The sequence below is a fragment of the Syngnathoides biaculeatus genome, chromosome 16 (assembly GCF_019802595.1).
Source record: "Syngnathoides biaculeatus isolate LvHL_M chromosome 16, ASM1980259v1, whole genome shotgun sequence".
Lineage (NCBI taxonomy): Eukaryota > Metazoa > Chordata > Actinopteri > Syngnathiformes > Syngnathidae > Syngnathoides > Syngnathoides biaculeatus.
The window spans coordinates 15,000,747-15,015,465 of record NC_084655.1 but is presented as its reverse complement, the minus strand read 5'-3'; the positions used below and the strand labels follow the sequence as shown (position 1 = coordinate 15,015,465).

At 43.2% G+C, this 14,719-nt stretch overlaps 1 protein-coding gene across 1 annotated transcript in view; it reads right to left on the bottom strand.

Moving 5' to 3' along the window:
- The window catches only part of tnrc18 (trinucleotide repeat containing 18), a 54,189-nt gene extending 39,470 nt beyond the window's left edge, over nt 1–14,719 (bottom strand). The window contains exons 1-2 of the mRNA XM_061845715.1: nt 14,514–14,719; nt 12,717–13,077 (exon numbers count right to left, since the gene is read on the bottom strand). Coding sequence (XP_061701699.1) covers nt 12,717–12,924 — 208 coding nt within the window. The 5' untranslated portion in view covers nt 12,925–13,077; nt 14,514–14,719. The remainder of the gene's footprint in view (nt 1–12,716; nt 13,078–14,513) is intronic.

Sequence of the window (14,719 nt, the reverse complement as noted above, 5' to 3'; positions counted from 1 at the left end):
TAAAATTAGTAAAGGAATACCTAACAGAAGAGTGTTTGCAGATGATTTTATATCCAGTTTATAAAAACACTTGTTCAGCATCCAAACAGTGCCTGCTACATCTTTGAGCAACCAAATAAACTCAGTGTTTAATGCAAGTCAGGCTGACAGTCAAACCTTCCTTGAGTGATTAGATCAAACTCCCCCCCCCCCCCACACACACACACATTATTTTGTTGATGAGAAGCCGTTGTGCTGTCACCGCGGCAACTTCTTGTTCATTTATTCCCATTATTGATGTCGACTGAGTAGCAGTCAGAAATGGAAAAATCACAGAAAATGTGCCAACATTTTTCTCAGCTCCAGAGAATGTAAGATGAAATAAGAGGTTGTTATAGTCTCAGTCAGCTACACTGTGCTTAAAACATGTAATGTCACACTAAATTGCAACAGTAAAACAATGCCAATAAATGGTCATTTAATTACAGTAAGATCAAAATAATAAAGATCATATTCTGCACAATGTACGCTGTATTACATGAGAAAAAAAATTGAGGATCGTCTACCTTTTGATTTGATCTATCTGTGCTCCTTTCAAATTCCTATATTTGTACGTATGGGCGGGCGTGTGTGAGAAAAAAAATGTAGTCACACGCTTTTACACACAATGCATCCAATCATCACCTGCCACGGGGGTTTCGTTCCCCGGCAGATCACATTCCTTCAGGCCAAAGAGCAGCGCCTCGCTAAAAAAACTCACACATTAAGCAGCGCAGTTGCTCCAGAAGAGTCTTGGCTCATTTTCAGCATCACAGCTGCCGAACAGGCCGAGGCTCCATTTGCGCACGCGACATACGAGTGTGTCCAACGGACTGGTGTCACCAAATTCGTATTTCAAATCAAAACCCCTGGAGTCTAATGAACTTTCCCAGCCTTCTTTTCCACACCTTCTGCGACTCCGTTGTCGCGGCCATTTTGAAGTATTCCACATCTTAAAAACGAGTCCCTTTCATGACCCCTTTGAGCTTGGGAAAGGTGGTGGGAAATCACACGAGGTCTCGGTCTGGTCCGTAACGTGTTCCTCCACAAGTTGTTCAGCCACAAACAGCCGTGTTTACTCATGCACTGAAAATATCAAGCAGCAGCCTATCTTGGTAGATATGTCGTCCGATCGCGTGGCCCACACCGAAGGAGAAAAGATACTGTGCCATCCTAAATTTGCTTTTTGTCTTTATGCGCAGTGAAAGGGAGAGGAAAGCACAAGGGGAAGTAAAAGAGAGAGAAAAAAATGTTCTCCCGAAGTAGCCAGAATGGAAAACGTGTCTCTAAATGTTTTGGAATTAGTCTCATTACCTGTCTCGCCTTTGTTTTCCTTCATCTCTCAACCCTTCACAATCCCATTTTTCCCCAGGAACCTGAATTGATTCTACCCGTGCCCACCAAACAAACACACACACACACACACACACCTCCCACTTCCCAAGATGGTTCCTTTGCCATGTCGGTATGAGTGAGTTGCCAGGAAACATGCTCTGACTCCAAGTATCTCCTGAGCCTCCGTATTCAGATCCTCCATCAAAGCGACTGAAAAGGTCTGTTGGAAATCAATTCGGGGAAAGATGACGCCACGGCCAACGGTGGAATCGGTGATTTGGACTTGAGGAGGACAAGAATCACGAGCGCGTGATTAAACAACAAAATCCGATCAAAAAATAAATATTGGAAGAGGTAGGGAAACGAGATTAATTTAAAACAAAGCAAAATTGTCAAAATGTTCTCCCTACACACACACACACACACGCCATCTGTTATCCATCAGTCGTTGGCGGGACTGGAAGTGTGTGTGTGTGTGTGTGTGTGTGTGTGTGGAGGGGGGGGAATCTATTGATTTCTGGTTTTTATTCCCTCAAAGAAAAAAACATACAAACTATAAAACTCTGTTCTATCTCGCGTCACTGCCACCGGTATCTGTAACAAACTTTTCTTTCCTTCCTAAAAGAGAAGGCGGATGCAGATTTACATTCACGTGTGGCAGTTTGAAACACTTAAAATACCACACAGCCGATATGTTTTAGATTATTCGGGGCTGCCATTTGCTGCTCTTTGATACGCGGATTTCAAACCACAGCGCAGACAATTATCCCAGTTGATATTCAAATAATTTAGAAAAGCAGGCATACGTCAGCGCTGAGACTTTTGGTATCTCAAACATCTCCAGCTCATGCTTTGGAAACAAAGCAAGTCAGGATTGCACACGCCTCTGCCAGGACCGATCAATCATCTCGGCTCGTCTGCCGAGACTTTGGCTTTCAGACCTACGACTTACATTCCAATCCTGCAGGTGGCGCTAACGCAGATGGCAAAGTCACTGGCAACTGTCACACACAAAAAGCTTCGTTGACCAGCGCACTCGCTGCTGGATTTAATAGTTCACTACACGAGTTAACGTTAAATGGAAAGATACACAAAAAGAGCAAGAAATTGTTCTCTTGAGCCGCAGGTTTAGCGCTAAACCAAAAATCTGGTTGCTTCCTTGTCTGAAGCGCCAAGGTTTTGTGAAAATGTGAAAATACGCTGCCACCTTGATTTACGAGTGCTAACTCTTGTGGCTGTGAACTTCACAACAAGCAGCGGTTTGGCGGATAGTAAACATTTCTATAAAAAAAAAAAAAAAAAAAGAGGCCAAACACTCTCTTTGAGCTTTTTTTTTCCCCTCACCACTGCCAGTTGAGGTTTCCATTACATCTGATAATAAAACAAAGAATTACACATTGTGTATTTAACCAGAGCACAAAAACAATTAAAAAAAAGTATCAATAAGTTAATAAAAGTCATTATAAACCTTATATTTCAACACAAGCAGACAGAGCAAACAAAATGACAGGCTCAGCCATATATTCTTTATCTACTGATGAAAGAATTATTAACATTGGAGCTTAGTCGAGATAGTGTTTTGTGTTTAGTCATCAAATCTACATTTAGTGTAGTACAGCAATGGGGATATATTTTAAAATATATTTTGGCTTCTTTCCACCTACCATGAAGACTTTATATTCATTAGTCCAGTGATTCATAACCACTGCTCCACAGCACAATAATGTGCCATGAAAGACAAACAGAAGAAAAAAAAAAAGACATCATTAAATTTAGACCGCACACGCACACAAAACGCTCCCTTCTAATTAAGCTCCAACAGTGGAAAATGTGCAATCGTACAAATATCTTTGTACAACTGTTGACTCAAAAGCAGAACTTCGAAGCAAATTGTGAAGCTGTGTGCAAAAAAAAAAAAAAAGGAGGAGGGGGGCACGAGCGTTTTGTTTTGTTTGAGGAAACGGGCTTATTTCCATGTTGACAAAACTATGAACCCATTTTATCTGGCTTTTGTTGAATCGATTTGATCTGTCGTCACGGTTTGGAAATTTTATTTTTGAACAGCAAAACAAAAAAAGCCTTGAAACAAATATTTCAATGGTCTAGTCACAGCTTAGTCCACCATGCCTGTACGCCACACAGTTACAGCGGTTAACTCGCTCAAATCTGAAGAGATGAATCGTTCGATTCATTGTCGCGCAGTGACTTTCACCTCCTTCCCTCAGGGCGAAGGTTCGCAGTTCCAAAATGCAAAACCAAGGCGGCATAGAAATTGCTTTGTTCCAGCAGTGATTATTGAGACAAACAAGGCATGCCAACAAATTAATATTGCGCAAACAAGATGCAAGTGAAGTTGGGCTAGGAGTACTTTTAATGTTTGTCTACTGTTGTGCTTGTTGTCTCGACATAGTTAACTCGTGGCGCAAAGCAAATCCACCTGCAGGTATGAGTAAAGTAAACAGAATTTAGTTCATCTGACAGGCAGAACAATTACACACGTTTCCACTTAAGGTACAGAATTAACCTATGCAGTCACTCATATTTTAAAAATGTACAGGTGTGGTCAGTCATACCCGCGGATATAAAGTTGCGCGTGTGTGTTCTGTCGGTAATGACGACTGTACCCCTTTAAGAGCAGAGGGGGGCAGTGTCAGGTAAACTAGGATGAAGTAGGAGACCGTGTGCTTCCCACTGATCTAAAAAAAAGACTCGATGGCTCATTGGCCACCAAAACTGAAGTCGCTGTCCGCCATTTTGATACTCTCAAAACAACCACGCCGACCTGTGCAGCGACAGTTATTAACTGCGTTAATTCCCAGTTTTGTGGCTGTGAGAAAACATCCCACAGGTAAGTAAGATTTATTTTGACACTGTGAAGTTTGTTTGTAAAGTTTTTTTTTTAATTTTCTGATTAGCTTAATTCACTTGAACAAAGTTTTGTTTACGGTTGTTGTTGTTCACTGTTCACTCGCTGCTTCATCTTTTTTATACTGATGTTTTTTTTAACGAAACTTCACAGACTTCAGTGGAAATTTTTTATGAATTTCATAAAACAGAACGCTGCAAATTGAATTTTATTTTCTAATGCGAGGAAACAAGTTTAAATTTTCTGTCTGAAATCGGACGTCGCAGAGACAACAAATGAACAAAGCGTTTAACATGTTTCTTTTCCCCATCGCGAGTCCTTATTTCCAAAAGTATATATAACAGATCGAGTTAAATTTCAATGTTTTTATGATGAAAAATGCTTACTTTTTTGCTGTTATGATGATAGTGCTTCACAGCGCATTTTGGGAAAAGTTAACATGTCACGGAAATCGGGCCCTAGGTAATATGCAAGGTTTCTTGGTAGTCACGGTGTTTTATGTCTTTCCTTTGCACTTAGCCGTTTTTGGCTTACCAAGTCGAATGAAAAATCCTTCATGTTACCAGAACTAAAAAAATGTGAAGCTCACACGACCAGTTTTAAGTCTTACATGGCAAACTTTGAGGAAAAACCCCACCATAATCCAACCCGTAAACCATGTCTTCCACATGTTTTGAGAGTAACAAGATGGTGGCCAACTGGCTTCAACCAATCGGCATACCGCTTGATGTGTATGCGCTAGTCTTTTTTTTTTTTTTTTTTTTTTTTAATAAAGATCAGTGGTGGTTCCGTGTTGAAAAAAAAAAGACGTCAGGCTGTGGTTCACTGCGCTGGATCGGTTTTCATGTGTGCTGAGTGTGAGCAACAACTGCGCAATTGCGCAGTGGCGTAACTTAGAGGGAACATTGGTCGAGACTACACAAAATAAGCGACATCTTTCAATATCTACGCATTTCTAATCGTAACAGATTTTACACACATGATTTTTCGTGCTTGACTGTGCACATTTGCGAGTGCGATGGCGCGCGGGCGCATACACAGCCGTCAAATCACAGTGACCGCCTATGTATTTAAGAATGCTGCATACTTTTGTCGGGGGGTGTTTAGTGAGATATTTCTGGTGTAAGGTATGCGCCTCAGCTCAGTAAAAGCTTTCGAAAGACTGCCTTAATCAACAGTTTGCAAGCATCCAGTCAGTCCCAAAACCATCAACCGTCGCATGAATTGAAAATGATGATCAACACATACCTTGGGTAATTTTTAATTGGAAAAGTTACGAATAAATCTCTCAACTTCAAACAACATTTGTTTTGGCGTGACACTCAAACAGAGGCGTTGAACAAGTGCGGAACTCGCTTGTACAGTTGACATACAATAGAAACAGCATGGAGCGCCGAGACGACACGTTAATTAAACAAAAGGAAGGATCAACGAGTCGGAGTAGCGCTTTTCCCCTCTCGCTTGCGCTTTTGCACGTCGAGACGGTAATTCTAGGGTCTCGTTACAAATATGTAACCTTTTGCAAGGGGATGTGTGGAGACTCACCAGGCAAGCGAAAAAAAGACAAGACATCATGCTGCATGTGACCTTTGTCAGGATTTAAGGGATGGTTGTGACAGAGCGGACAAGTTAGCTAATGCGCCGGGTATTTCAACATGCTACAGCATGCTCCTTTGCGCACCATCCAATGTGCTCGCCCGTGTACTCTCTCTCTCTCTCTCACACACACACACACACACACACACACACACACACACACGCACACACACAAACGTGGGTCTATCTGTCTCATGTTTGACAGCTATGTGCTAGGTATGCTAGTGTCCCGTTTGTCTACCTCTGACAGGTTTATTGTAGCCGGGCAGCAGTGCCTTGTGCTTTCTCTTAAAGAGCCTGTTTTCTTCCCTGAAAGATTCAATTTATCTGAGTGGGGACGTGTCCTCCGTCTTCTTCCGCGCGTGCGCAGAAGACACACACACACACACACACACACAGAGGCCTGTGCCTTGCTCACATATAAAAAAAAAAAAAAAAAAAAACACACACACTTACCACATTAATATTAATGTAAACAGACGCTATCCAAGCACCGTGGAAGACAAATTGGTATTGGCTAAGACAACACGGTCCTGCCCTACAAACTGCATGAATTATACTTGCACTCTAGTGCCTCAGTGCGCGCGTGAGTGAGAAAGAGAAAGCATTTGAAGAACTACAAGGTTCATCTGACTGTATACAAGTGCGCTGTGGTCAGGATAAATCTCTTTGCAGCAAGTCCCAAGGGGAAACCCCTGGCCCGAGCCGCAATAAGCACAATCACATGCTCCTGTTCCCACACACAAGACATTCCTTCTCACACAAACAAATCCCAGATCTTATCCCCTGAAAAAAAAAAAAAAAGATGCTTCCCACCTCAGGGAGGCAGTGCCAAATTCAATCTCCCTATTCAGTTTGTTCTCAAGCCCTCATCTCAACACCTTCATTAGCCCCTCAATCTCGCCAATTGTCATTTGGTTATTTGAGCATGCGTGGGTGGGGTTGAATAGACTGGTTACGACCACGTGACTACATCCGGGGCACCTGGCCATGTTGGATGGGTTCACTCTACTGACTGCCATTCGCTCTAATGCTTATGGAGTTACACAAATGTTCATACGACTGTTATAAGTGACGCATGATGACTTCGGAAAGTTATCGGTGCTCATTAGATGTTGTTTCAAGAAACCGTTACGACGAGAAGTGTGCTTTGATCGACTATATCGACCCACATGCCTTGGAGAAATACAAAAAGGAGCACACAAATGTGGGCGTCGGTAACCTATCCAGACATCGTCCACGATCTCCTCTTCTCGACCATGGACCAACTTAAGAATTTCAAAGGTCTGGAGGCCTACAAGCAATTCATCAATGGCTGGCTACGTCATGCGGCTTTATCCTTTGTAAGCAACCTGTCCCCCCACACTGCTAAGCTTAGTTTACCGCACTATGCTATTTCAATATGTACTGCGTGATTATTTATAGTTAGCGTTGATTATACCAACGAAAGAGGTGTAGACTATTGTTTTTGTTACAGAGAGGGAGAGAGAGAGGTTCGACCGGGACGACTCCCAAGTGAGTCATTTCTCCACTTCCACGGCTACATTTTTAAATTAACTCACGAAACAGCTAGCGGTGCGGTAACCCGTTTTTGCAAACTTATTAGATATGAAACAGAAAATACAGATTTGAGAGACACGCATTGCATTCACACACAAGTATTGTGCTTGGCTGCTAGATCGACAGCCACAGTTGTCGCCGTTTGGTTGCTAACTGCTCTGTTTTCTCGCACTGGTTCTTGACCACAGCTGGCAGTCGAAGGAAAGTCGCTTTACAACGCCCGTTTGAGCAAGCGATAACATACCAGTGCGCCCCCATTCATACGCCTTTCTGCTCAGTTACGTGTGTTTACGTGAATTCACCAAACCGAGATGGCGCCCGCGTTCTAAATCAGAAGGTGTGTGACGTCAATCGAAAAAAGTCTATAGCCTCACGGATGAGGGACAACCCCTCACCAGTCAAGTATAGTTTTGTTCCAAAACATTGGGAGTATCTTCAGCAAAAAATAATCATCTGCCCGTAATGGACATTTTTTTTTTTTTTTAACACGTAAGCAAGTGAACTTGCAGCCAGTTCGCATCTGCATCTGGGATTTATATTCACAATAAACATTGCTCACAGGCAATGTCAAGCAGCACGTCGACAGCAGCTGTTTAGAGGGAAAAAAAACACATTGCACTTTCTGGGAAATGCACTGCAAGTTAGTATAAAGGCTTGAAAATGTTGCAAAATCTGGGGAAGGGGGCATTTTGAGTGGCTTGTGCAACTAAACACTGTCTCAATTGTGAGAACTCCACCTCTAAGATTAAAGCTGAAAGATTTTTTTCTGGCCTGATTCTCATTCATCGGTGTAGTTCCATTTGTGTAGGTACTCCATGTGCTGCCCTCCATGCACAAGAGACGTAAGCAGGACAGATGGCCTCAATCTGGTGACGAAAGGCTTCAGCAGATCTCCGGGAGACAGGAGAAAAACACTCGGCGATTAATATCACATCATTGTAAACATGACGGGAGGAATAGAAAATCCTTCACATTTCAAAGCTTAGACTCACCGGTGTGTACTTTTATGCACAATCGTTAATGGATTTAACTATGACATCCACCTGCAAGCACGCATGCATGCAGTGTTGCAAGGTAATCGAGAAGGGGAAAGTCACTCTTACGCAAACGTCTCGCAAAATTGATGTATACAAGGCGTAACGGACGATTTCTACTGAGAAGCAAAACAGGACAACCGTTATTGCTTTCATGCAGCCACACACAGTATCAAACAACAAATCAGAGAATTACGTAGACGGAGGATGACGTCAGCGCCGGCATCTGGTGTGTATCAAATACTTGTGGTACGGGAACAATTGCTTTCAACGCAGCAGGGAGGCAGTTGTGAGTGTCAGGTGGGAAAACCTTACACATCATTCTTGGCACTGCAGAATAGCAGAGTAGCCTGCCTCGAAATTACTTGGTCCAAACAGCGGCAAGGGCAAAAGATGGAAAAATGCCATCTTTTAGACGTTATGTAAAAAAAAGATGTGAAGGCAGACCTCTGAGAGATAAGAGTGTGACAATCAAAATCTGCTGTAAAAAATAACAATCAATAAAAAGAAACATTCGAGATAACAAGAAACACGAGCTGGGCTCATTTGATTACTGACTGGGTGCTCCAGTTCTGGATTCAAGCCATTTGTGGTAATTAAAAGTGGAACACTGCGACCATTTGCAATTACCAAATAACTGTCACGACGCGGTTTTTATCATTGCCAGCGCGGGACCGGTACCTCGGACCTGTTTGGCTGATGTAATCTCCGGGGATTTGATATTGAAGAGAAGCCATAAAGCCAAACGACCTGTTTCATACGGGCGGTGTGTGTAGGCTGGGGAGTGCGCGGAGGGGAGTACGGCGTAGAGGGTCAGTGTGTGGGCAGGAACAAAAAAAACACGCAAGAAGAGTTTAGAGGGCCGGCCTGTACTGGAACAGGCATTGGGTCAATTTCACTTCGCAGTCCTTCCAAAGAAAAAATGTCTTCTAAATTTGACAGACCAGAAAAGTGTTGTTGATTTTGAAAGACGATTAAAAAATATATATATCAAGGGTAAAGGATGAGTGAATGATGAATAATAATCAAGCTCTTCTATCCATTCTCAAAAAGTGAGGGGATGGTTTCTGAATACGCTGAAATCACGTTCCAGCTGTCTACTGCCAATCAAATTCCACTGCTACAATCTGGAAAATGGACGCTGCTGCTTCGAGCATTTTTCTCATGACGGGTGCCAGTAAGTAATTGGCATGCGGGATCAGTCAGGGTTGCAAGCCTGGGTGGTGGCTCGACTTCCAGGGCAGGGGATTTTGGATATGGCCAATACTGCATTACCGTGATCCTCAGGATGTAGGCATAGCTAGCAAGTACGCGGAACAGTGACATGGCGTCAAGTTAAATGCTGATGCAAACGAACTCCAAAGTGCGCCACGCAGCTAAATGAGATCGGCGAAAAACTGTTTGACATTACACAATTGAGTACGACAGTTTTTAGTCTTTGGACACGTATTCAATTAGTTAATTAACTTCAAACGTGTAAGTACTGAAAAACAAATCTCTGAATTATTTTACAGGGTCTTTTGAATCCTGAACAAGAAAATAAATATTCATGTTTTTAAATAATTACATATATGTCAATTTCATGGACGAGCTACGACACAAGACGCTGTATTCCAATATTTGATTTCTTTCATAGTCAATAAAATACACTGTTCCTTAAAATCCGAGGACTTAACGAAACGTACGACTCAACGCAGCTGCGTCACTCATACTCATCATTGATTAATTTGTGGATGCAACCATCGAAGCGCAAGTTTGGTTGTCACAAAATAATTTATACTCTGTAGACTTCCATTTTAAGGTAAGAAAGGTAGGTTAAAAGTTAAAATTGTGCAAATTTTCTCATGCGTCCTTCTTTGAGCTCTTTGACAGTGCCATTCGGCGGGGTGTCTGTCACACCGTATTTGAGCTGTTCCCGCATCTCGTCCGTGCAGTTTCATGTCAGGTGACGCAACCTTACTTCGTAGTATCTTCTGCCTTCTCCTGACCGTTGGCCGTGTAACCAAAACATTTCCACATCTCTCGCCATGCCTCTTTTTTTTTTTTTCTTAACGGGCTATGGAAGACTACAAAGGCTTTTGGCCATTTCTTTCTCACTGCGAACACACTCTTTTTTTATGGGGGGGGGGCACTGCCCATTACATAGGGCTATAGACGCACACACTACTGCCTGCTCAGTTCCCCTGGAAATGTTTCCCATGACACTCGAGAAACAAGAGATCATCAGCAAAAATTGTCATGCTCCAACACACCGAGTCAAGATGCTCTTAACTCCTAATACAGATTCCACAGCTGGCAACATATTGTGAGTGTGTGGGGAGGGGTGGGGGGGTCATTTTACATGGAGTGTAACCTCTCGAGCTGTATCCCCCTGACGCTATACAATTGTGGAAAAATTATTCCTCTAAGCCAATGACATCTGGCCATCATGCATGTTGACACACCTCAGTAGTGTGAGTTGTTATTGCAGTGAAGAGACATTTTTCAGTTTTTACTTGAAACAGTTAACCTAGTTTCACGCTTTGCAGGCAATTCGTGACATCCGCCACGTCTGTCGCCTTGGCTGTTTTTTTACATCTAAATATTAACAGTGTATGGTTTATGTTTCAAGAGTTTGGGCAGTTAGCCTGTGACATAAAACATTGCCTGTATACTTTAAAAAAAAAACAAATTTGACTCTTGAACAGTGCCACCACCACCACCCATTTCAACAATTTTTTTTCCATTCAAGTCAGAAGTCAACTAGTGTTTAAAAAAAAAAAAAAAAAAAAAAAAGTATCGTGTTTACCTTCTTCTTTTCCTTTCGGCTGGTCCCGTTAGGTGTCGCCACAGCGTTTCCTCTCAGGTGAACCCATATTTGTTTGGCACAGTTTTATGCCGGATGCCCTTCATGACCCAACCCCTCTTCATTTTAGCCAACTAACAAGCAATGCTAAAACGCCATAGACGGGCAAACTAATTGAATCTATGCAGAGGATGGTCATCAAATGTTCCCGGTGGAGGCTGGAACCGATGTCAATTTATCAATACGGGAAATAATTGTGGACGTACAAAAGGGTGCCACTTTGGGTTCGCGTTACACATTTTCACTTAGGGGTGTGCTCACTTTACCTCAGAGGTTTAATCAAACATTCCCACCTAAAAAGGCACAAACTACACAAAAGCCACATTTGAGAATAAGATCGAAAAAAAAAACCGCGTTCATCGGAAACATTAGCATCTCTAGGGGTTAACCCTTGAGCATAAACCAGAGAAACTGTAATTGTATATCTGTCCGCAGCTAGATGACTTCAGGGGGGATGTAACACGATGACAGTATTTGTCAGACTTTCCATTTAAAAAAAAAAAATGAAATAAACCACAGCTGTAACCTTTCCTCTAAACAACTTGTGTTTAGATACTAGAGGTTTCTGACATTCCCCTTGTTGACCACATGACTATGCACACACACACACACACACACACAAAACTTCCATTACTAATAGGAGGAGCAGACGTGACACGGCACTGCAAACCAGAAGGTAAATCACTAGCTCAGAAGGGAATAACAAACACTTCATTTGATCTACTGACTGGTCAGGTATTGCAAAAACACTCACTTATGAGCTACCAATAACACAAGGAGGTCGGTTTAATGGTTGACAGCCAACTCCCTTTTACCAGCAAAGGCATAAAAACATATTAATAATAATATAGATTTCTCCACACACAGAGAACAGGAGTCCTGAAAAGAGGAGCACCAGCCACTTGCAAAATGTTCCAAGAGAACTCGTACGGATGCATTGCCACGATAATAAACACTGCAATCCTGTCCAGCCAGCAGTATAAATATCACATTGCTGCAACATCACACGTCGAGCAGCAGACCACTTCTGACAAACAAGGCACGAGCAGCATTTGGAACACGAATGGCGGTTGAACGGTGCACATGCAGCCCAAGAGCGCCGCACTGCACTCTCGCCTCCCCGACTACTGTGCTCCCGTTCGGGCCAAGTACTTTTCCATTCGTGCGTTGTCCATCAAAATCGCGGGACTCTTCACACGATCCCCTCCTTTCATATCTCAAGCATGCCCCGGCTTCTAATCTTTTTTTTTTTTTTTAATTGTTATTATCATTTTACAGCCGCGGCTCTTCATAAAACAAGTCGACATTTGGTCTAGTTTGCCACATTATAACGTCATCCAGAACCGAGCTTGCACGCCAAGCGACACAAACAGTCCGTCTTTAAAGTTAATAGTTCATCCTTTCGAGTGGGGTTTATGGCATACGCGGTGGCATTTCAAACAGTGCACGGCGCTGTACTCACCGTGGTGCGCGTGCAGGTTCATGGCGGATGGTAAGAATTTTCCGGAATGGAGAGGCGGCGGGTGCGCCGCGGCCAAGTGGCCGGGGGAGGGAGGGATCCTCCCGGCTGCTCCTGCAGCCCCGAGTCGGTGAGACTCCACGGCGAGCCCCGCCAACAACGGGGGAGGGACGTGGACGGATCGGGGAGCTCCAAAATCTCTGCCATCCATTATCCACAAAAGGGAAAGTTTGGATGAGAAATTGTCCTTTCGGATAGCTCAGCTATTCCGAAAAAAAAATACTTTGGGCTAAAACAATAATAATAATAATAATGTCTTAAATTGTCCGGGAGATTCGGGCTCATTTTCAGCCATTCTGCTGACCTGTGAAACAAACAAAATATATATATATATATTAAAACAATCGTTTGATTTACAATTCCGGAAAATAAACATTCATATAAGGGAGGTGGATGTTTATAATTTTTTAATATAATCTCCGTGATTAAGCGGCGCATATGTGGAATGACGCAGTTCGAGAGGGGGGAAAAAACACTTAAAAAAAGGAGACTGCTGGTTCGCGATTGGTATTATAAGCGTTTGACTCAAAGTAAATCATTTATTTGGAATCGTACTTAAATCCACGGTCTCCACTCCGATCCGCAGCGAGGAGCAAGCCGCCTCCGAGCTTCGCTTCCCGGGGAACGCGACCAGGAAGGAGCGGTCAGTTTGCTCCGCACCGCCGTCACCGCACTCGCCGATTTAGTCCACCGTAACCAATATGTTCTTCTTTCTCATTTATTTATCCTGCATTTTCACGTCGGGCAGATTCACTATCGGACACTTTATGTTGTAGTGACTGCGCAAACCAGCAAATGCAACGTCAATGTAAAATGGAATGCACGGTCCGGACGTGTTCAAAATAAAAGGTGAATATTCGCTGTCGTCCTTAATCATAGTCGGAATGTGTTTGTTGCACAAAATATTTTGTGTTTTTAGAGTTACGTATGCAACTTAACGTTTAGGACACAACAAAAATGCACCATAAACCAACGTCGTCGATGAATGTCATTACGTCCACATTTTTAAAGGAGTTTGACCTACATTGTAAAATGTACTTTCTGCAAGCGACCGCGCAGTTTAAAATCAAGCGTAAAAGAAAAATGTTGCCGCCTTTTATGTTACACGCGAGTAAACTTTAAAAAAGGTGTCGGCGAGTCACTGCGATTTTGCGAGTTATTTAGGAACACGCAGCTCGAATCCTCGAAACAAATAGCAAATAACGCAAAGTCACCGCTATACAGGACGTGATTCAACGCGGCATGCAAACGGAGCGAAAGTGGACTTCACCTTCAAATGCTGCGAGCAAACATTACAGCGTTGACTCGTGATATCCAAGGCGGGCACAAACTCAATCGGGGGATTTTGCCTTTCTTGAACGCAGCACCGAAAAAAACACGTTGACTCACCCCCCCCCCAATCAATACTAATGGACCCGCGTGCCGAGTAAAAGACACCGTTCGGGGCTGTGATCTTCGTGTTTATGTGGCGGACAAACACGACATAAGAGCCACGTTTCAAAGTTTTGCAAGCATTCCGGGAACGGCTGAACTTTCTCCGGCAGAGGAGAAGGAGGGGTGGGGGAGATGTTTTAAAAAAAAAAAAAAAGTGTTTTCACAAGCGCCAAGAACCTACGCCGTGTAGCAGGACCCAAAACAAACTATCTTGGAAGAACCGGCGAGGAAAATAATCGCAACAGATCTCGTGGAAGGCCGCCCGGAGGAGGAAAAAGTACGAAAACAAAGTCAAAGCACGCTTACTTGGGAAGGGAGGGTGTTAAGGAAGCGAGGAGACGATTTTTAAACGCCAGCGAGTCCCGCAAAGTGCGTCCAAGTTGTTTGGAGAGCTTCTGTAGTCCATTCCAGGCTCACTCGAAGGTGAACTGGGGCGGGTGGGGGGTGTAAAAAGAGAGAGAGAAGAAAGAGAGAGAGAGAGAGAGTCCGTCTCGTCCGTTTACTCCTCAGCA